Source organism: Oryzias latipes, chromosome 3 (genome assembly GCF_002234675.1).
Source record: "Oryzias latipes chromosome 3, ASM223467v1".
Lineage (NCBI taxonomy): Eukaryota > Metazoa > Chordata > Actinopteri > Beloniformes > Adrianichthyidae > Oryzias > Oryzias latipes.
In genome coordinates, this window is record NC_019861.2 from 23578271 (window position 1) to 23602193 (window position 23923).

The window sequence follows — 23923 nt, forward strand, 5'->3', positions numbered from 1 at the left end:
AGGAGCATCAGTTCCTTAATTCTGTTTCACCAGAGAGAAGACAATTTTGAGTTAGCTCAACATAATACAGCAAGCATAAAAATACAGCATAAAAAGGACCATCTGTTACCCATAAATTGAGAAATAATTTAAAATGAGCTGATAACGTTTGTTACACAAATAAATGCATGAGATTCATAAGGTTTAAGTGCAAATAAACACACTCCTCTTTTTTTTTTTAATACATCACGTTTTGCATTGTAGTGCTTTCTATGTATTCAAGGATCTGCAAAGAAAGCTTTTCGTGCTAATTCAATAAGCAAATAAAAAGTCAGTCAGCAGCACAATGGTCAAAAGCAAGTAAACAGTACTACTATTGGTGCAAAGTTTAATAAAAACAGACATGTAGAAGTTTTGAAAGTAACAGGAAGTTTGAAACTTATGTTTTAACATGTCCTGTCTAGCAGATGAGCAAACAGATGAGAGCTGATGGCCTCCTGTTTAACAGATTTTCCTGTTACAATAAGGGGTTGTAAATCTTCAGACACACAAAAACTACTTATGTATAAACCCCTTTTGTATGTGAGGTTAAATCTTATTTCTATAAATGATATTTGTTTACATTTCTTGTTTAACTGGATAGAAAAGAGAAGAGAGAAGAAGAGACTGGGATGATGGAGATGATGGTTCAAAGGAAAAGGAAAAAAAGGTTTAGGAAGTTGGAGGATGATTAAGTAACAAAAAGAGGCAATAAGTTGGTCGATGTTTATAATTACTACCGTCAAATGCAGTTTTTTATCAAAAGGGTTGGGCCTGTCCACACACACACCCAAATATTACAAACATGCCTGTTGGCTCCAAAAACCCTCACACAAACATGTAAACATGTAAATAAAATGAACATTGAGCAGCAAGTATCATTCTTGCTTGCAGACAAATCAATTAGTGAGCTAGCACCTGTGCTGAGGTGAGTTCTGAGCATCCCTCACTCCAACCCCAGGTACAAATCAGGGCCTCCCAAGGGAGACCCACCTTATGCACCAGGCAACCAGCCTCCTGGCCCACAGAGAGTCCATCAGAGAGCAATGCAGGGGCCAATCCCTCTCACCCAAAGGGGGGGCACCCATGAGAAATGAGAGTTCCAAACGAGAGTGGTAATTATGACCTGACCAGGCTCCCCCACTGTTGGGAATTTTAAAGAGGAATGTCTGTAATAAAAGGTGTCATCAGAAAAGAATATTCTGATGATCACTCTGGGGTCAATTTGCAAATATTGGATTACTCTAAGTTAGTGAATTTTGTTATGTTATTTGCCTCACTGTCTTAAATATAGTTGCTCTTCTAATGATACTTTAATTCATTTTCTAGGATATTTGTTCTCACAATTCAAATGTAGTGCAGATATCTACCCACTACACTTAAAGGAATAAGTGTAGTGATCCCATCTTCTCTCGTGCTTGTTTTCTCTAAATGGTTTTATTTTCTTCCCTGCGAATTTTATTTGGCTTTTCTCTTGCAATTCCTTTAAATTATTTTGTCATTTATTAATCATTGTGTAGGCCTTTTCTGTTACCTTATATTGGAAGGTGTTCAACAAGTTTATCTCTAAACTATCATCCTAATAAGTTCATGAGATTGGGAAGGTTTAGACACACAGAAATTGTACCCAAAATAAAAATAAAAAAGTAAGGTAGTTTGATGGAGTTGGTTATTTACTATAGCTCAGTGTCATGATAAAGCAGAATTGGCAATGACAAAAACAAACCAAGCAGGAACTGGCCTGAAAGTGATTAACAGAAGCAAGGCAGTCAACAATCTAATGGAGTATGAAGACAGGAACTAAGTATTCATGCAGGAGAATAATGAGCCGCAGCTGACACCATATGCACACACACCAGGAAGTCCTTCAACAAAGAAGGAGTTGGACAAGGAATTGCAAGGGAAAATTGCAGATTAATTCATGATCTTAATTATTTTCTGTTATTTATTTAATTTTGTCAGACAATGTACCGGTAGATTAAAGTTGTTCGCATTTACCTCTGAATGCATCAACCACAATCTTCAGGTTTTGTGCAAAATGTTACCTTTTCTGTTCAAGGGGAGAGTGAAGTAGAATGTAAGACTAGACTTAAATCAATAATCATATGTTAATACTCAACCTTGTCTGTTGATTTCATTGTCAGTGTTGTGAGCCAAAAGGACAGATCAGAACGACAACCAGAGTGACGAGTCAGATGTTCTTTAGTTTGGTAGAGATGAACAACAGATACGTGGATTGGTTTTTGCTTCTCTTCAGGATCATAACCCTCCCCCAGGTATTGGAGTCCATGACCCTGTTGGAAGGATTGATGATGGAGCCCCCACCGCTGAACTGGATGGAGAGGGGATGGAAAACAGGCACCAACCCTGAGGAGCGAACAGGCTGGAAGAATCAAACATCTGATGGACTCAGAGAGACAGAGTACAACGTAGGGGAAACACACCGGGTTGGTAACCTTGGCAAGTCAGAAATGGCCCGACAAAACAGGGTGTCACCTTTTTAGGAGTATTCAAAAGTAGAAGATCCCTCGTGGAAGGCCAGTCCTCTGACCTGCAGAATAACATGACTCAAAACAGTGTGTCCACTTTCTCCAAACAAGGAGAGATGTCTAATTTCATTGCAGGAACACATTACATGGAAACTGTTTGCAGCATCTTCCTAGGTAACCAAGTAAATTCAAGGCTTCCATTCATTTCATTGGGATCTTTTTGCGTTACTTACTGCCTTCTATCATCAACAGTTGCTCTGATTGGATGACATAATTTCAATGCATTTTTGTCTTGTTTTTATACATCAACAAAATCCCTTTTGCTGTAGTGTTGATTAAATTATCATTTGCTTTTGTCAGGGATAAATGCTTTTGACAAAGACTGACAAAAAATCTTTGTCAACAAAATAAAAAAACTGCTAAGCATGTGCATTTTAACAATTATTAATCAAAAAACAAACAAAAACATATCCTTTCCAGGGGAAATGATCCCTGTTTTGTTCCAGGTTTCATCAAATTACAAACACCAATTAAACATTTTATTGTTGATCTTATCTGAATCCATGATGGTTATCATTTGTGTTAAGCTTACACAGAGGGGTTTGGATAATTTATTACAAAGTTCAAAAGCAAAAGTAGACTAACAAGAAAATGTCCTCACATGTTTGGAGGAAAATCTGTAAACTTCCAGTGATCGAACACTTATGTTTATATGAGATACTTAGGGGGTTATTGTGGATAAAACTACTATTATTATTTAATAAAAATGTTAGTCCTGGCATTCATGTAAACAGTTGCATTATAAGGTTGGTGATGGCAGACACTTTCAGGGAGCCGTTGTACTGCTCCTTAATTGTTTTGCATATTTCCTTGATGAGACCCCCTTCTTACCTATCAGTGATTCCTCTCCTTTAAGACAACGTAAAGACACCTTTTATTATTTGATTACATCTCTCAAAGGATGGGTCAGCATCAGCTGGAGAGCCATGATGAAAACAATAGGAGCCTTCCAGTTACAAAGAGCCACTTGCTTTGGATAGCACATTGTGCTGATTAAAACTGCACAATGCACAAAGACATTCTCTTGAGATTTCAATAAGAAAAAAGAAAATGCTGAGAAAAGAAAGTAACCTTTCACTACAACAGCCTATAATTAGAACTCAGGTAAAACCAGGCCTCCATTTTCTCTTCATAGGTTTGTGGCAATCATGGAAATACAAAATGTAGTTTCTCAAAAAAACAAACAAACACAGAAAGCTAGTTTTATAAGGGAATAATTTCCATTTCACTTCTATGTTAAGTAGTAAGCTTCACGCCAAAAACAGTCACATCTTGTTGTCAAAAACGTTCTAAATGTTTATTTCTATATTTTCTTTTCATTAAAACCTTATCTGGCTGCACAGGGGTGGAACAGTCAGCACTCTCACCTCAGAGTAAAAAGGCCTTGGTTCGAATCCCGGCTAGATTCTTTGTGTGTGAAGTTTGTATGTTCTCCTCGTGCATGCTCTGGCTTCCTCCCACTGTCAAAAAATATGCTTCATAGTTGATTGATGAGACTAAATTGGGTGCATGTAAATGTCAGAGTGTGTGTTTATGTGCCCACTGTTGCCCAACAGTAGCAGGGATAGGCTCCAGCAACCCAATGACCCCAAAAGGGATTTAGTTGGTTTAGAAAAATGGATGAATGTATAAAAAACTAATTAAGAAAAAAACAACAACAGATGTTTTGATTGGCTAAGATCTCAATTTTGTGCGTTTTGGGGGGTATCTTCTGCCTGGCAGGTGGATGGACCCATGGGTGAAGTAAACATAACTCTCACTTTGCTTTTTTTAATCCAATCTCTCATTTTCCAAAAGCTGTTTAATCAGGCAGAGAAGACTCTAGTCAATACATCCTCTCCATTTCTAGCTTCATATTTTTCTTTCAGAATCTCATGGAAGGTCTGAAATTTTCTAATTATCTTCAGAAAGTGATAGGACTTACTAGTAGTTACTACAGAAATGTATGCGTTATCCCCTTTAACCTCAAACAAGGCAAATACATAGATGATGTCCACTTAAGTTATGTAGGGACTTGGAGCTTGAGCTGTTTTTTTATTATCACTTTTGATGTTTTGCTCGATTTGAAAAAGGCTCTTTCTGTTGCACAACTACATCGATGTCTGCTGAATTTGTAATCAATTGTTTCTTACCAATTTGTTTTAAAGATTTTCAATCTAATTGATCTATGCAAAAGCATCCTGATAATCAACCATGAACAGCATTAAATCTTACATTCATTTTTCGCTGAGATTGAAAAAAAAAAAAGTACCATAACTGACTTCATTTCATGACGACAGTTCAAAGAAAACAACTGAACATGTAGGATTATTGTATCAAAAACTTTATTCTCAAATAATGTCTCCAAAATATCTGATAAACTGTGAGTCTCTTTAACAGCAGTTGGCGAAGCTGCATTCAAATATTGGTTAAACCCTCTATAATATAACATTATCTCTCTCATATAATCTTTGAGGAACATTTAAAAAGGGATTTTCCATTCTCACAAAACTTACAAAATACCAGGGTAGTTCTGTTGGCCCCCAAAAATAAAATAAATAAAACAACAAAGGAAGGGATCTTTAATAACTGTTGCCAATTTTTCTAATGCTGCTAAAGCCCAACAGTAATACTTTTGAATGTTCTGAGGTAAACTGATTATAAAGAAACCTCCTCCTCCCTGTTCAGGCAAGAGGCCACATTTTGGGATGCAGAGTGTTTGAGTTATCCAAAAACTTTTGTGCCTGGGAAAGTTACCCATCTCAGATATACCCACAAGGATCAGCCACACATAGGCTGCTCTTACACAAAAACAATAGGATTGTTTTAACCTCTTTAGTCTGCATGACATCACGGCCTAAAAGCACAAGTAATTCAAATTTCTTTTTAATACATTTCATTGTGAAGATTCTAATTGTCAGGCAACTCAGCTCCTGTGCAAATTTGTTGTCATTTTTTGAAATCCATCATTTGCAATGACAGTAAAAGCTTTAATTTTTTAAGAGAAACTACATGCCAACCCTTTAAATGGGAAACACATTTGAAACAGCAAATTGCTTTTTCTCATTATGGAGGAAAATAAATACATTTTTGCTGTGTTTTCTGTTCTTGTGTAAAAGCAGCCCTAATGGACAATAGAGATGGCATGACACTGCATCTCATACTCAGTTGGAACTTTAGAGCTTTACATGATGTGTAGGAGTAAAAACAGTGACTTCTTACCAACACTTTTTTTGTACCTACATCATTGTTAATAAAAAGTACAGCATGTTTAATAATTTCAGTTTTTTTTCTTTATTTTTTTAAACAAATCTCCATAAAAAATAGATTTCTGTACAAAATTTTGTATTTTTTCTCTTTTACCTACTTCAAGTTCAGCAGCATGTGATGAAGATGAGGGAGGACAATGATGAAAACGGAGGCAGCTTGAAGCCCAAAACAAAAACAATAATGATGATAGTAATTTTCCTGTTAAAGACCTGCCATGTATTTCTTTCTGTGTCATTGGTGACAGCAAAAAGGAAACACATTGTTTCAGACATACATAGAAACTGTAGTCATTTACTGCATGTTCATATCATTTGTTGATGAGGACGATAAGTGAGGCCTACAGTAGCCTTGTTTTTGGAGACATTTTTCAATTTGCAATGGGATTCAGTAAAGACACGTTAAGATTAAAACTATTAAGTAGAATATTTTCTTTAAGCTTTATTTGGCCTTAGAATTTGTCTGTATAGAAGATGGAAAGAAAATGTATTATATTTTTTTAAATCTTACTTTTTTCTCTCTGTCTTTCTGCAATTTTTGGTTTCTTTTGACAATTACTTTAAATAAGGAACTGTGTGCCCAAATTTGACAAAAAAGTGATTTTTTGTATTAAATTGCACAAATCTTTAGATGACTAAAAGCCTGCTGCTTTAAATCTTTCTCTTCTTCAATGTCACAGTAATCTCAGATGTTCCTTTCCAAAGACAGCCTCAGTTATTACAGTAAGGGGGTAAAAAAAGAAGGAAAAAAAAAGAAAAGAAAAATAGGCTGTTGATTACTTAGGCTTATTATGTCTGCACAGGCTTTCAAAAAGTGACCAAATCCACCAAATCCGTTTCTTCCTGAATTCAAAAAGACAACTAATGAAATAAAATGTTTGATTTGCAGCAGCATCAGATGCTTTGCATTTGGGCAATGTTTCTTATCCTACACCACTCAAATGCAGTGGGATTCAATTGGTATGTCTGGATGCATCTCCATTGAATTTCTTAGATGATGCAACACATACCCAGAGGACAGTATGTAAACTGCAGCCTGCCCTAATGTTCTTATGCTAAAGTAAAAAGGAAATATAAACCCCATTAACAGTCTATTGGCCGGATCTCTGTAACCTATTTTTAATATACTGTTGTGTTTTGTGAATCACACAATCATAAAACTATGCAATTTGCACAACATGCTGTTTAAGCTTCTGTATATTCTTGTTATCTCATATCCAGATTCCTGTGCACAGCTGCAGAACAATGTGTCTTTGTTTGGGCTTTTAATTCCTTTGTCTGAACTGCTAAAAAGCCAAAACTGTGTTTGTTGAACTAATGTCTCTTTTTTATATACATAGCTTCACCTGTGCAGCTGTTTTGGATATTTTATGGAAAATCTGTGTTGGCAATTTGAATATGAAGCAGGAAAAAAAAAAATCGCTGGAGATTTGGTTAAAATCCAGGTAGTACACAAGGTATAAAAACTGCGTTTTACACTGGAGTTTCTTTTCTAACACAAATAAAAAACAGAGCCTGGCAGGCACACCAGGAAACCAAATCTTTTTCTATAATTGATAAAAATGATACCTTTTATTACGTCTGAGGAAAGCTTGCTGCCTCTAATTTTGAGCCGCTATTATGAGCTCTTGACTCCATATGAAATCTCAGCTCAATTAATTAAATCAATTAAAAACAGAGGCACAGAGTGCACTCCTCTAATAAAACTGAGAGGGGGCTCATGACTGTGAGCAGATGTTCTATTTTTGTTTACACATGCCTCGTTTATTTCTGTGTAAAGTTTCTGAACAGGCTTTATCTGCCTCGCTGACATATTGCAAGTGTTATTTAAAGTCTTTGGATGGTTTTTTTTCTGTGCAGCCCTCTCTGCTACCAGTATAGTATGGAATGCAAAAAAATGTCTCATAGTTATTTTATTTATAATCAACATTTTTTCAGTACTTTTTGCAGAATTCATGTTTGATTTTTCTAATAAATAAGCTGAATATTTGAGCAAAAACTACATTTTGTGTTCATTAATGAATAATAATCTTGGTGCAAGGGGATGCGAAGCACTCCTAGTGCTTTTTCAGCATTTGAGTTTGGGGGGAAATCTTACTTTACTGCTGCTTGTGTCTGCTTTAAATAAAAGACTTGTCTCAGGCACAGTGTTGCCTTTGGCTGGATAAAGCTTTCATTAGAGGATTCCTGTAAATCTCTTTCTTGCATCGCATTCTGCTCCAATGAAAAAACCTTTTTCTTACGGAGACATGGGGAGTGGTCAACTGAAAATGTGGAGAACAAATACAATTTGGCATTGAACAAAAATAATTTGTCATGCAGGTCAAAGCAAACTGTTGACATGTCAACTTAATGGTAAAATGTTGGGAGTGACGCATGAATCAGGCATGATGACACAAAAAGACACACAAAGAAGTTACATCTGTGATCTAAACCAAGTGCAGCATCTTTAAAAAAGAACAAAAAAATTGACAGGACACTGCAAGACATAACGAATTTTGGAAGTGATTTGAAACTGAAACTTTCTCTGATCCTGTAGACTGAAAGGGATTAGAGTGGCAGACAGAAAATTCAAGGAACTAAAAGACAAGTTGCGATTGCTAAGCCTATGTAGTTGTTGCAGTGACCTTCCAGCTCTGATAAGCAGGATTAGACTTAATCTCTCAACACGAGGTTATTCTTAAATGATATCGGGCCTCTGGGGGACAACAATTGTTTAACAACCCTAATTGTGCATGTTGTCTCTATACTGTCTGTTTGACCTTTCTCTTGAGAAAGTACTAATGCTGTGCTCTTCAAAAAGAAGTGTTCAAATGAAATCAAGTGCATCTGAGGTGTAATGCATTAAAAGGATGCACTGTGGTTTGAGCAGAAACACAAGAAAATGCTATTTTTAAGCAGGTTTACAAAAATAGCTGTTTCTGAAAACCAATACGGTTTTGTCTCCTCTTACCTGCTTGCAACTGCAAAAAAGTGAGTTAGCTTTAAGTTCCGAGTAGAGCTGGTTTAGAAAACGAGAATGAATAAGTAGGAAAAGGGTACGAGTGTTCAGAAACAGCTAAAGTTAGGACATTTTCATGTGGTATTCTGACTGCTTCGATTGGTGGTCCAAAGGTAAACGGTACCCAACGTTTTTGTTGGCTAGCTTAGTGGCCAAGACAAGAAAAATAAGCACTACAGTGTTGTAAAACCTGCTAGCAGGGACAACAAATACAAATGTGTGTATATACAAACACTTTGTAACCCTGTATTTAGACGTTTTGTCATCATTTTATAGATAATACTCTTTAATAAAACTCTTTTTTTATACGAGTAGTTTTTCCAAAACCATCTCAAAAAACCTGCTTTTTTCCCCATCTAATTTCAGTTGAAAAACAAAACAAACAACCAAAACAATCAAACAAACAAAATGAAAACAGTGCAAAATTTGTGCGGTTCATATGAAGTTTATGTTTTTGGGTCCCCAGCAGCATTGGTCTGGGAAAACCCAAGGGGCCACTGGGTTTTTGAACATACGAGTCTGTTAATTAATATCTTCACTGAAGAAAAATGCCACAAGAGACAATTAGACAAAGATGTTTGTCTACGTTTCCACAGCAACATGTCCTTGTCTCCTTTTCCACTGAAAGAAGTTTCCTTTGTCTGAGTCCATTTGTCCAGTTTCTTTCAGCACGTCTGTCTGCTGATCAGTTCATTTATTTCCAAGTTTTCTGGTAGAAAAGAAAACCGCTAGGAAAAGAAAAAAAAAAAAAAGAGGAAAAAAAGAAGAATCTCTTGACTGATGGTCTGGATCAGAGATACAGGAGGACAAATAACTCCCTGGATTTGCCCACAGCTGATTGCAGCATTCGAAGATCCTGACAGCTTATTGCCTCCAGGCTTCCACTTGTTCAGAAACACAGAACTGTGGCCAGTCCAGGAGCAAGAATCTTTGATTGTGTTTGACAAGTCTCTGGAAACCAGTACACAGCATGAACCAAAGAGCAACTCTGGGCTGATGTATGGTTTTGTATTTCAGCACAGCCAGCCAACTCTATTTAGGCATGATGTATATCATTAGTATGTGTTCAAACCCTTGAAGAGCTGGTTCATATGTGGTGGAGAACATTGGAAGTTGAACACTGTTTGCAAGAGCTTGTTTTGCTGATTTAGCCTGTCTTACTTTAATTTAATGGAGGGTTGTCATAACAGGAACATTGTGGAGAAAGTCAGACAACAGTCTGTTTAAAAACCAATTATTAACTAGCAACTTAACTTTCTTTATTCTGTGATTGTCCTGCTAGATTAAGAGTCATTAAGCTGTCTGAGAAGGCTAAAACATTATAAAGTTATCTACAACCCTAATTTAGCCTGTCTTGTTTGGCATTAGTTCAGCATTGTTACTGCCAATTCACCATTAGTATTTCTGCTTTATGGAGTCTAATCTTGGAAGAAGTGCATTCGGCTGTCAACATGCCGTCTGTGTATCCAGAATTGCAGTCTGTCAAAACAGACAATGTGATGTGTATCATTTAGAAACTATTCATATTAAGCTCAGAAGATGAAAGTTCAGTGGGAGAATATTTGGTCCAGCAGGAGTGATGGTTTATGCTTACGTACAAGAACCATCCAAAGTCCGGAAGAGGCTGAAGGGTGGAATATTTGTGCTTCCCTCACGGGTTAAAGACCCCATCCTTCAAACCCATGGGAGTTAATATACCACTGTGCAAATTTGGAACAAAGAGTTGGATTTATGTGAAGCTACTTTTTCATAGGAGGAAATATTAAAAGGGCCAAATGACTCTGACCATACGGATCGCCTTTCATGCATAAGTAGGGTTGGTTGTATTAGACTTCAGCAAAACTTGGATGGGTGTGCTCTGGGAAGAAGTTCCTTAACATGATCTATGTGGGTTTTTCTGCACAGTGCCTCACCCAAACAGCGACTTGACGACATCATTGCTAACAGGTTTCAAGTTATATTCTCTATTTTCCCATCTCAGACGAGGAAGGCGGAGCAGAGCTGCATTACTGTGCAAATAATGCTGGGTGGGGACCAGCATGCTACACGAAGGCTGCTCATGGTGACAAGTCAAAATATTGAGTTTGCTTTTCCTCTTTTGTGTGGTAACACCACACTGCAGACTACAACATGGAGGTTGGATTAAACCACTTTAAAGGCAGTGGTAGCTTTGCTGGACTACACTACAGTGCACACTGTGTTCAGTGTGGTATCAAATCGAACTGCCTTAGCTTCGGTGGGCTTCATGTTGGTGTCATACATTGGATTTTCAAAGGATGCCTGGCCATTGGAGCTCTCATGGCCCACATATCCATTAAACTGGACCTTTGGACGTGTCCTGAAACACAGAAAAACATTAACATTGCATTAACAGCAGGATTTTGTCTTACATTTATACGTTTTTCAATATTTACAGTTGACAACCAAACTGGACAGGCACCCTTAACACAAAATACATAAATGAAGTTTAAAAATGTTGCTTGAAAACAATGCATTATTATCTCTTTTTATGTGCGTTTCTTTCACTTAGTCCCATTTAAAAATGTTTAAAGTTTATTTTTACCTTTTAAAAAGGTAAAACTTTTATCTTATTAAGAATTTCTTACTCGGTATTGTAATATATACTAATAAAATACATCCAAACATAACTTTCCAGGATAATCTAGAATAAGTGAAGTTATTTGAGATGTTCTTCTCTCCAACTGTCTCTAAAGATAATAGAAAATTAAGCAAGAAAACGTTTGATACAGGACAGATCTATAAGACAAGCTAAAGTTGTTTCTGCTCAAAATAAGTTATTTTCTATTTTTAACATTTATTATTCACAGAAAATTTGAAAATAAATAATTATTAAATGTATGATCAGATATACTGCCTAAAAGCCAAAATAACATCAGACTAAAAAAAAATAAAAAAGGAAACATTTTGCACATAAATGATCCTTTGGTGAAGTTAGCAACTTTACTTTCGGGCTTTCTGTACCCTTATGTTTCTACATCCCAATTTCCCAAACTCTGCACCAAAAGTTTGCAAAGTCAGATTTCTTTCACTTTGAATTTACCAGCATTACATAAATGTACGTCCAGGAAAAAAAAAAAATTGGTTTGAATCCTGGTTAGTTTATTTACAACACAAAATTAATTAATCTAATGAGACATGTTTGTTATTTTACTTGCAATGTAACATATTGTGGACAAAAAAATAAATAAAAAAAAAGATTTTTTATAAAAAAGTTTTATTGAAATGTAATTTCATTCATTCATTCATTCATCTTCTGCCGTTTTATCCCTTTGGGGGTCTCGGAGCTGCTGGAGCCTATCTCGGCCACTTGTGGGCAAAAGCAGGGTACACCCTGGACAGTTCCCCAGTCTGTCGCAGGGCATGTAATTTCATCTTCGTTTTAAACATGTCCAGACACATAAACATACTCCACAACATATCCTTATTTAATATTTCTTCAAATGGGATTAAGGGGTAAATGTGCTCAATGCAGACCTTTACGCATGGCTTCTTCTGTTTAAAACTTGATTCCACTTGTAGGAACAATATAAGTATGAAAACAAAGAATAGCTTAAGTGTAAAAAAAAAAAAAAATTCTAAAAGCATTTTCTGCTTTTAAAAATGTGGTTATCTTTTTCCTTCATTTTTGCATACTCCATGTTCATTTTCACTGCATGTTCTATTAGAGCCCTTCACTCTAGCCGGTTCAGGGAGATGAATAATATAATCTTCTAGAACCAATCACACTTAAAAGAAATTTGCAAGATTTATAAACAAATCTAAAAACATAAAATATGGATTTAATTCATTATTCAAATCGATTGATACCTAGATAAAAAAGGGCACAATGTTTCTAAGTAACTTCTCAGTCATTCTGGAAAAAGAGTGAGCTGTTGGCTGAAAAAGGGGAAAATTCCGGAGAAATCTGTCAGAAATAAACCATTTCTTGATAAAGTCGTTGAGCTGACTGGCATCAATCTGCCTTTCGGGCATAAATAAGTTAGTGTGCATCCTATCAAGCGTCTCAGTTGTAGGTCAGAAATGATGATTCATATTTGCTGTTGATGAGTACATCTAAAGATGAACTTTCTAGAAAAACGACTGTAGGGGTTTACTAGGTTTTACTGGGAAATAAAGTTTACCGCTGCTAATTTGTCTGTTTGTGGCAGATTATTCCTTTAGATAATCAGGCTCTATAATCCAGTTAGATGTAATCACTCACTCCAAACCCTGTGAAACTATTAGCGGGGAGGAATGCTGCTGCGGTTGGATTCTGACCTCATTAAGAGTGTATGTTCGTACGAGTGCTTGTGTGTGTGCGCCCGGGTGAGCACTGGTAGAAATCCAACCCTGGGGAGCCACTAAGCCTGCCCAACATGTTCAAGCCATTACTTTACAAAACTGCACACCCAACACCCAGCATAGACCTCCCTGCATGGCAGTAGCTTAAATCACTGCACCCGTCATGGCTGTGGGTGCAATGGTTTCATTTTATTGGTAGAATGAAAAACGGGACGCATAATTGCTTTGACAGCATTATAGATACTCTGCAGACAGACGAGCTGCAGCAAGAAAAACTGCACAGCACACACACACACACATCTCACTGCTGCTGCTTTCTGGTTTGTTTTGCGGCTTTACATGTAAAAGTACGGCATTTATACTGGTTTGACGTTGTATTAGTGGGAGTTTGTCTGCAGCGTAGAGGGAAGAGATGCAGAATCAAGCAGGGCTTGAAACACCGGTCTATCAACATGTAACTTGGTTCAATCACATTTTTGATGGTTCAAAGATTGCTCTTGATGATGTTATGCTGACAGAGAAATGACAATGAGGACAAAAGAAGACAAAATAAAAGGTTTTGTGTAACGTTGCAGTTTTGAAAAAGGAGGGCTGCACTGCTTTACGAAGCTACAAACTTCTTCATCTTTATTTTTTAAAATAAATTTCTCTTAAATTTCAACAAGTGTTTTTTTTAGAATATTATTTACCTCAGTTTTAACCGTTTTTTTGTAACAGTGCAGCCTTTCCAAATAGTAAGAAAAAAAGTTTTCATAACTAAAAGCGAGAAATGGAAAGCTTGACGGAGGATGTGGCGGCGGGCGAAGGGTCTGGTTGCTCTTTAAACCAGAGGGATGACAGGTGCCATGTCTTACCTGCCGCCAGGCCCCCAGGTGTCTTTTGGTCTCTCATTGTCATCTGTGTCAGCAGACAATGTCCTGCATACAACCATCAGCTTTATCACCATCAGCTAGCAATAGGCACTGCTAAAAAGGCAATTCAGTTGTAAAAAGAAAATATTTTGTGAAGTGAGACAGAAATTTCAATTTTGTGATAATGCATTATGGTAAATACACAACACTGCTGATATCTGTGCACCGGCCCACTCATCCCTGTTGTCTGAATTCACAATAATAGAAAAAAGATATTGGGATGTCTAAACATCACATGAATCAAATAATATGGATTATTCCAGGACAAGGGTTTTATAGCTGACAAACAAACAGATTTATGTGAAACAATCCTTTTATGAGATGGACAGAATATAGCTGCAAACAAATATCTAAACTCCTAAATGTTTCACACATGTCTTAAAATAGAAAAGCAAAGACACCTTTGTATTTGAGTCTAAGTATCCCATATATAAAGGCAATGCACAATGCAGTCTACACCTTTTTTATTCAACTTTTTATGGATTTCTTATTACTTATTGTTTGGTTTATTTTGGGACTGCTACATCTATCTTTATGGTCTAAAAGATAAAAACATTCAGTCTAAACCACAATATGCTGTGAAACTGTCCAGCTTATGTGTTAATATAGTTGTTGGCTTGCAAATTCAGAACGTATTTTTTGTCATCGGTTTACTTTGATAGCGGTAAAAGACATTGTCTGAAAAGAATGTTGTGTTGCTGTTTTCACACGACGGGCAATGAATTAGGTTTTTATAGTTTTCTGCTTAGAGGCAGAATCAATGAAGCTGATGAGGATTTTGCACAGCACAGCGTTACAGAAATCTACACCACACAATAGAGTAAGAATAATAGGGTTGAAGTAGAGCTTTAAAAAAGGTATCCATTTCCAAATGCTTTTTTTTAATGGGACATTTGTTTTTTACTACTGGTTTCTTTGTCTTTAAGTTGGTGATTATAAACTTTGCTTTTATAGCCTGTTTTTTAAGGAAATAATCATGAAGATACAATATATAAACAAAGGCATGTTTAATTTAAAGATATTTTAAAATTGTTTAGGTAATTTAGACGAATGTCAAGTGTTTTTTGTGTTAATGAAATAAATCTTTTTTGCCTTCTGGCTGTCCCTGTAGGGATCGCCACAGGGACCCACCAGGCCCTGTAGGCGTTACCTTCATCTTCCTCACTCATGCCACCAACACCTATGTCCTCCTAAGAACAAAGTTTTCTCCTCTGCTTCAAATAATAGCAGTCCAGAGTCCAGTGTACACCCATATCCAATAGGTCAATAGCATTGGAGGTGGTCCTTGTTTATCTAGGTCAGAGGTCGGCAAACAGCGCCTCTTTTTATCCCTGTGTTGCGGCTCTCTGTGGTTCTGTAAAATAACTATTATGTTCTAGGATTGTTGTGGTGCCTTTAACACCGCCGGGATGTGCGAGTGAGTAGAAAGAGGAAGGCAAACACGTAACACGTGTTGTGCTAATTTTAAGAAGGATGTATTAACTATTGTTTAATAACGTTACACCAGGCTTAATACAGGCCAACTTACAGGGTTTTCTTAATTGATAATTGCTTAATAGCAAAAAAAGAAAATAAAAATATTATTGTTTGTTTTTTTAAGATGTAGATTACCTGTGTTTGTAGAGGTAGAATGCAAATCCAGAGAGGATGAGCGCAAAGAAAGGAACTAAGATGGCTGCCGCCACAGAGCTGCTGTTTGTGTACGGGTTAGATGGGTCCATTGCCATGGTAACGGGACCTAGATTTACACACAGAAAAAGCAACACGTAAACTAATATAGCATTTCAAAACATCTTGCTGCATTGCTGGTCTGCATCTTTTACTTGGGTTTGCTTTAAATTACATTTAAATGTACTTATTTTAACTACTTAAAATACTACTACTTCAATTTTGTCCTCCAAAAAGAAGTCTACATTATTGCACACTTTTTAAAAATGTTGCAAAAACACATTGCTCATTATACCAAATAGATTTACCTTGTCTTGTCAGATGGAACTTCCCAAAGTCATTACTGTGAATGTGTCCCTGGTAGACAAAGGTCTTCTGGTCCGACTCTGCAGTGACCTGGAAAACAAAAGGTAGTTCAGGCCAAATACTCTGGGGTTCTTTCAGTTTGATTTGTTGATGATTAATGCATCTTATTAGCCTTTGGGAAAGGCAGCATTAGCTACTGTTTATGGCCTACATTTAAATAATTTGCGGGTTGGGTGGGGAGGGGGAGTAAGTGTAATACAGAGTTGCATGTTTCATTTCAGAATCATTCTGTTTTACTTGTAATTACTTATCTGCACATTTGATGGAAGACAGGATAAAATGGACCAATTTAATGTTGCCATGGCAGCAAAAACATTCTTTCATAGAACGGTATTCATTTTCAGCATACTAAAAGCGATTTTTAGTTCTGATCAATTTAACTGCTGTTATCCCAGATGAAGCATCTGGTTTTGCCGGGACAATTTTGCAAGAGAGCTTCAGTTTTCCAAAAGATGAATGAGCATTAAGTAAATAGAATTCCAGCAATAATGTAAATCTGTTAGTGGGCTGTTAGTGTTACATAACTGAAATCCAAAATGTTCTCATTTGGTAAATCCGATAAGCACCTTCTCTATCAGCCCCCCCCCCCCTCATTCTGTAATCTTTTTCCTGTTTTTACCTTCTCCCCTTCCACTCCCTTGTATGGAAAATGAAGCATAAATGGCTCACAGCATTAAACAACACACACAGTGCAGAAGCTGCCACAATAGGGGACAATCCAAACACATACAGACACTGTTCAGAGCTTGATTATTTTTTTTCCCTCTTTTCTACTTTGTTCCACGTCTGTTACCACCCTGCACACACAAATCCCTTTCAGTTCCTACAAATAAGCAATAGCTCAGCAATAACTGTGCTCAGGTTTAAGGCCCACGGAGAGCTACATGCTCAAACAATGTATTGGTGAGAACATTAACTTTCCGGAGTCCCAGCTGCATGCCTGGGCAACCTCATAGTGGCAAGGAGCCACCTTCAATCATTAGCGGCTGCCAGAATGACAGACAGACACTTTCTCACTCAAGAGAAACCAGTAACGTGTGATTTTGGACGGTTACAAGTCAATGTCATTTTATGTCTTCACTGAAAGGCGCAGCACTGCACAAAAGTCATTTTCACAAATAAAAGTGCAAGTGATTGTGTTACGACTGACAAATGTATTTTCTCAGACTGCATACCAATGCATTTCCCTTTTAGAGTCCACAAAAACAGAAATGTGGAGGCTAAAAACAGTGCCCTTACATTACAGAGGTGAGAACTTTGATTACACTTAATAACTAAGGGCCAAAATAGACTGATATTAAAAAGGAAACATACATAATTATTGATATTTGTAGATCTTTCTATTGATAAAATTATACATTAATCCACTTGCTTTTTCAATACAAAAGGCATTAATAGAATATAGAGCCTGACAGTGTTAAAGCCACCCAAAAACCCCAAAAAGAGCCAAAATTACAAGACAACTATTCTGAGCAACAGTAAGAAAAAAAAAAAAAAAACCTCTGCTGCAGATAATGTGGCCCCGCTGTGCACTGATTTAAACAACATGGAGTCAGAAAGGGATTAGGCTTCGAGACGGAAAGCTGTGACAGCACAAATCCGCAATACAATTGTTTTTCAAGATTGCTGGAACAAGTTGTCTGTGAAGTGCTTGGAAAACTTAACAGTTATATAACAGAGAGATTCTGTGCTTTTTTTAAGCATCAACTACTGATTTTGTTTTAGTATCCTGTACACTGTAGGCAGCGATGTGTCTGAAAGTATGCCAAATTCATAGTGAGACCTTTCACTTTTTTAACAGTTTTTAGTCACAGAAATATCTGTCAGTGTGTTTCGACTGGGCAGAAACCATTAGTGATGACAGGTAGAATTGGACAAGAAGCCATCTTACATTAGATTAACAGTGGAATACTTAAAAAGCTTTTCTTGAGATGCCATTTTTTAATTATCTTGGCAAATCTACTAACCTAAATTGGGCACACCTGCCATTAAAACAATGCGTGTGAGAAGGGATCATAATATTAGCTCAATGCTAAAAGGTTCAAGATTTAGCTGAACTTTTGGGGTACAATTTTGGACAGCAATACATCGTATTCTCCTCACGAGATTATAAAGCGCATTATCAATGAATTTATTAATTTAAAAAATTAAAAAAAACGTTTAAAATTTTTCAAATATAATGTATTATTTTCATTAGTAGTAACATCTTAACTGCTGATGTAAACATATCTGAAAACTGTGGTATGATTGATGACGAGCTTTTTCTTACATATCCGTCCATTGCCCAGTTGTCGTTTTTGAACTTGCTGTAATAATGCTCTGTTGGTCCCTTCACTTGATAGACCTTCAGCAGTAGCTGGTTTTCCTCTGACTTGTAGGAGCCTTGAAAGACAGAGACAGAGCATGAAGCATTAGTCCGTACTCTTGAATCAGTATCTGAACCCAACATAATTTACCAACAAATTAACTTAATTTGTCCTGGCACTTACATAGAGACAGATGCTGGGGCTAAGCATGGCTTTTAATGCCAGAAACTCTGAGAGACCTTGATGATTTATAACTAATAAATAGGGAGAAGGTGGATAGTTCAAAAACAGCCGTTTCTGAATATAGAAAGTGGATATATAGTAAAACAGTCTACATATAAAGTCAGACTCTTAAAACAGAAGAAACCTTTTTTTTTTATTTTAAATATCTAATTTGACACTGTGCCATTTTCATTTTTTTCTTTTAGGTTGAAGCCAATAACATAGCCTAGATACTCCAAATGCCATGTGCACTCGGATTCTGGATGAGGTTGTGATATAAGTTAATATCAGACCGATTAAACTAAATCGTAATAACTTCCACCCGTACCACTTTCATATCTTTTTACTGTTTTAAAACAATTTGATGTTCTTCGTAATCTGGCAGTAATTTAGTTCTGATGGATAACGTGCCCCTATTGAGTAAATTACTATTAAAAAAAAAGGTTTTCTCGACAGGCATAAATCTTGTTTCTTTCTGCGTTCTAGTAGGTGCTTCTAAAAGCAAAGCGTCAGTACTGCATTATAGAAACAGTTTACACCTGCATTCTTCAGCCTTAGAGCCCCAAAGCCCTGGATGTTTTTACGACCCAGCACTAAGATTCATTTTCAGTAGAGGTTATTATGTGCATCATGGTGAGCTGAGGCTGGATAGACTATCTTCACTCTTTGATGGACACCCTGTGGTGGACACAAAATTGGATTCATCTAAAATACCTCAAAGATTGTTTTACTACTTGGTTATTTCCTTTTAGCTGAATAAATCAATCACAAATATTTACAAAGAATTTGGCAAATTGTAGCTTGTATAGTTTATAGTTACAGTTTGGTCTAGATTCTTAACAGAAAATACTAATAATGTTTTATTATATTTTATTTATATGTTTTAAATAATGTTTTTACATCTCATTGAGTGACTTTTCAGATAATATCAGTAGAAATGACAAATGATGGACATTTAGGGTTGGACTGGGGTGAGGCTGGGGTTCAACCATCAAATGGTTCCTAGGTATGGATGTTCCTGCTCTCCTTTCAAACTAACTTCCCCCACTCAAATGGGTGACAGCTAGTAGAACTTTCACCTAAGTTTTTACCTTTTTATATAAAAGTTAGGTCCAAATACAACATTTTCTCCAGATTAGAGGATAAGTTTGCAAACAAAATATTGTATGCGATAAGTATATACAAGAGTAGGGTCTGGACTGGTTTTAAAGAGTGTGAAGCATTGGGAATATGTATGAATTTGGGCTTGATTTTAGAATTTAGAAAAAAAATGTTATTAGAATAATACAGCCAAATAAGTCAGCTCATTTAGGGTGGCTAATAAATTGTACGATTATTTTATTTAATCTTTTTTACCTGACAATCTGATTGAAACTCCGCTGCTTTCCAGTAACGTGACATTAACTCTGCCACTGGTAGTATTAAATCCAGAAACTGAAAATGTTGTGGCTTGTCTCTTCCCTAAATACTCATAGAAGCCACTCCATTCAGAGTTTGGAGAGAAGACGTCCACTGGAACTATAAACAAACAAAAATAAAACATGATTAGCAGAGAATTAAAAAAAAAACGCTGTTAAAGTCAAACCATCATGGGTTTAAAAGTAACCAACAATCATTTCCTAGAACATTACAAAAGTTGAAAAAAGTTGACAGATAACAACTATAGATAGCATAGGCATTCATTTGAGTTGTCTCACAGTCAATTTACTCCAGCGGCATCCACATGTTTTTATTTACAGTTTCACTTAAAAGCAGAACATTTCCACAAAGAAATATTCTGAGATTTATTGAACAAACTGTCCCTCTTATTACGAGTGCCTTGTAAATGGATGCCTTAAAAAAAAATCGTAAAATCCTTCATCAAACTTAGAAGGTTTTTTACTAAATTTCCCCTAAACCTATTTCATGTTTTATTATATTTCTTATGAGCCTTTATACACTTTGCACAGAGTGCAGTTTTTTTTTTATCATCACATAAAAGTTTGTTACACACATGAATTTGTGCAATCTACACCCACTGGAACATTTCATGTCAAGGACATAAACTAATACAAAATAAATCTGCAATCTGAATAGATTATCCATGATTAATATTAATTAATTTATATGTTTAATGCAGCTCATTAATTGGTGTTTATTTTACACACCACGGATCTTGTTCTTCTGGACATCCGACTCTCCTCTTCCTTTGGGATTTACTTTCACACCAACTGAAACAGAAATTGTAAATAAAGTTTAGTTAAGACTATCTCGTATTTAAATGACAAAAACCAGTGACTGATGTGTGTATAGGGACAGATTTATTAAAGTAGGGAGATTAGCATGTGGTCTCAAATCCTATTTGCCACATATTTTCCTGCAGTATATAGTACTGAATCATTTCATTTTCATTCATCACGCCATCCTTATCTGAAAATAGACAGGGCCATGAGTGTGTGTTATAAAAATATTACTTATAGTTATCATAGGCCTGAAGGAGATTAAACCTTTGCATTTTTGAGATTGTATCTCCATACCTTTACAGAGTGGTGGCTTCCCTGACCATCTTCCATCACTTTTGCAGGTCCTGTGCTCTGACCCCCCAGACAGATAAAAGCCTTCCTGACAGGTGTATAACAAAGTATACCCCAAAGTAGGCAGATCCATGGATCGCACGTCTACATTAGTAGGGGTCTCGGGTTGTCTGCATGAATGGGCTGATGGAAGATAAAAGAACACATATGTAAATATATGTTAACTACACGGACTTTTATATTAAAAAAAAGAAAAAAGGCAGTGGCATAAGACCATGACATGGAGAAATATTAGTTAGTCATAGAATACTCACCCACGCACTCTGGTTGAGTTCCACTCCAGGTCAGGTTTTCTAGGCACGTTCTTGTTGTTGAACCAAGTATGTGGTAATTCTTGCGGCACTTAAAGGAAATCTTGCTGCCAACCTAAATATTGATAAAAAATGAACCAGAAATTTGTTTTTGTTTTTTAAGTTGTGAAGTTAAACAATTTCTTTATCACCTCAGACTTCTAGTAATGTGGCTATTGAAGAAAGCACTGGAGACCACCACTGAACTACTGTTTAAGTCATGACAACGCCTCTAAAACACCTATGTGTCCATCTGAAAGTGTCTAGTAGTTTGTTTTATGTAGCAATAAAACCTTCTGTGTTTTTTTTCCTTGTAAATTATTAATATTATTTAATTTGTAAATTTCAGGTGAGTAAAAAGTGAGGAAAGTGTTGGATTATATCACCACCTAATCCCTCATCTTTCTTTCAATCCTTTATAAACAGTCCAGTTCACAAGCATTCACGGGGGTTGATGTGGTGTTTTATGTATATAAAGGTAGTTGTGTATCAAAAAGTAACCGTATCCTAGTAAAGAAAAATAAAAGGATGGTTCTGCTGACGATTTATCTGTATACTTTAGTTTAAGGAGGAGGTAGTTCCTCTACAGAGCTAATTGCATGCTTAGTGCAGAAGACTGAATGGCATGATGAAACAGAAATGGTTTATGCAGATTTTCCTGATCTTTCTAGGATTGTTTTGTAAAGAGAATTCACGGTCAGTTGCTGTTTCCTCACCTGAAAGCCCTGGGCCACGACTGGAATGCCATAGGCCGGAGTTCCTGGATCACGGCAGCTGTTGAAGGCTGGGTCTACCCACACACATGATCACATTTAGTGTATGCCTATTTTTAACCATCAGTCAAATGTCCTTCAAGAATTTATGTGCTTACACAGATCACTACATAATACATACATTTCAAATACACAAACATTGCAATCTCTTATTAAAGACTCATTTTTACTTTGTATGTCATATAAAAACTGAGTTACTCTATAGCAGTATAGTGGTTTATCCTCCCCTCCTAGAAACAATGACGTATCATGACAGAAAATAGAAGTTTTTCATAGAAGACTATGTGTAGTTTTCTCTTTTTCAAATTACCGATACACGCTGGTTGTTCTCCACTCCAGATCCCATCTGCTTGACACAGCCTGGAGGCAGAGCCGACCAGAACGTGGGGCGCATGACAATAAAACCTCACCTCTGACCTGCACACACGCACACGCATAGAAATGAGAGCTTCTGTGTTAATACACTTGTAAAAAAAAAATCCCTTTATCTGAAATAGGGGTTAACAGCTTGGACTTTTTTCTGTAACTGTTGTCATCAATTTACCAACATTGTTATGTTGTTGTTTCCAACCACAGAATCAATATTGTTCTTGCAATGTTACTTACTGACATCCAGACTGGCCTCGATTTCAAAAGTCTTTTTTTGAGATTTACCAAAAAGTTTTGTGTATCTTGGTCTTCAATTCTTTTAGGTTTTGGTGTGTGTTGCTGTTCTTTGCTTCATCATTCTTAGTTTTTTTCACTTTGGTTACTTTTTCTGAATTATTTTTGTTTGGATTCTGTGAGTTATTCTTTGGTGTCTCTGCTTTGTTTTTTCAAGTTATTAAAATTGCATTTTATCCACCATCTGCCTTCTGCATGGGCTTGTTTTGAGTCTTCAACGCTGGGGAAAACCTAAACCAGCAACTTTTTCTAAGCTACTTTAAAACAGGCATTAACGTTTTTTTTTTCTTTTACGAGCACAACATACAAATATTTATATAAAATATAAACCAAAAAAATCTAAAAAGCACACAAATAAATACAAAACTGAGTAAATATTAAAACAGTCAAAAAACAAACAATATAAATTATTGTAAATACTAACCGGTATGAAAATATGTTGCCCTCTCTGTATCCTCCTCCAGGAGATCCAGGATCCCCACAAAAGACAGCTGTTAAAGGCAAAAAACAAAAACAAAAGCTTTACTTATTTGAAAAAAATAATTATTGCTCATTCTCTGACCTTCAATGTTTTGCTGTTAACAACATTCACAGCGGGGTGCTAACTTACGCAAACATTGGGGAACCTCTCCCGTCCATGTTCCGTTCCCCTCGCAGGTTAAAACAGCCGGAATGGACAACTGATAACCATGAAAACAGTTGTAGCTAACGCTGGATCCCCACGAAAGATCACTGCCTTCCACTTTTCCATAAAGCACTTGAGGTGGAGGTCCACACTGGATCACTGAATTAACCAGAGGGATTTCAAAAACACATTGTCAACAAACGCAAACAAAAAAAAAAGTATGTGCGTTACAAGTCTGCATTTGATCTTGTTGGAGTATATTTGTTTTTTTACATGCTGTCTTTGCTTTCCTTGAAATTATAGATTTACTGTCCACTCCACAAGAATGGGTTCAAGCATTGATACAAATCAACTCTTTCTGGTATGGATCAACCTTCACAAACAGGCTGTTGACTTGCTTTGAATGTTTCA

At 36.4% G+C, this 23923-nt stretch overlaps 1 protein-coding gene across 2 annotated transcripts in view; it reads right to left on the reverse strand.

The window, feature by feature from the left end:
- Window positions 1–4869: 4869 nt before the first annotated feature.
- csmd1 (CUB and Sushi multiple domains 1) overlaps window positions 4870–23923 on the reverse strand; it is a 416037-nt gene continuing 396983 nt past the window's right edge. The window contains exons 50-62 of one of the 2 annotated variants that reach the window (XM_023953531.1): window positions 23498–23671; window positions 23312–23378; window positions 22535–22641; window positions 22168–22241; window positions 21416–21527; window positions 21105–21284; window positions 20736–20798; window positions 19945–20106; window positions 18330–18442; window positions 16003–16090; window positions 15638–15764; window positions 13970–14032; window positions 4870–11151 (exon numbers count right to left, since the gene is read on the reverse strand). In XM_023953531.1, the coding sequence (XP_023809299.1) occupies window positions 10992–11151; window positions 13970–14032; window positions 15638–15764; window positions 16003–16090; window positions 18330–18442; window positions 19945–20106; window positions 20736–20798; window positions 21105–21284; window positions 21416–21527; window positions 22168–22241; window positions 22535–22641; window positions 23312–23378; window positions 23498–23671 (1490 nt within the window). In that variant the 3' untranslated portion in view covers window positions 4870–10991. The remainder of the gene's footprint in view (window positions 11152–13969; window positions 14033–15637; window positions 15765–16002; window positions 16091–18329; window positions 18443–19944; window positions 20107–20735; window positions 20799–21104; window positions 21285–21415; window positions 21528–22167; window positions 22242–22534; window positions 22642–23311; window positions 23379–23497; window positions 23672–23923) is intronic. The other variant, XM_023953530.1, reaches the window with a different exon arrangement.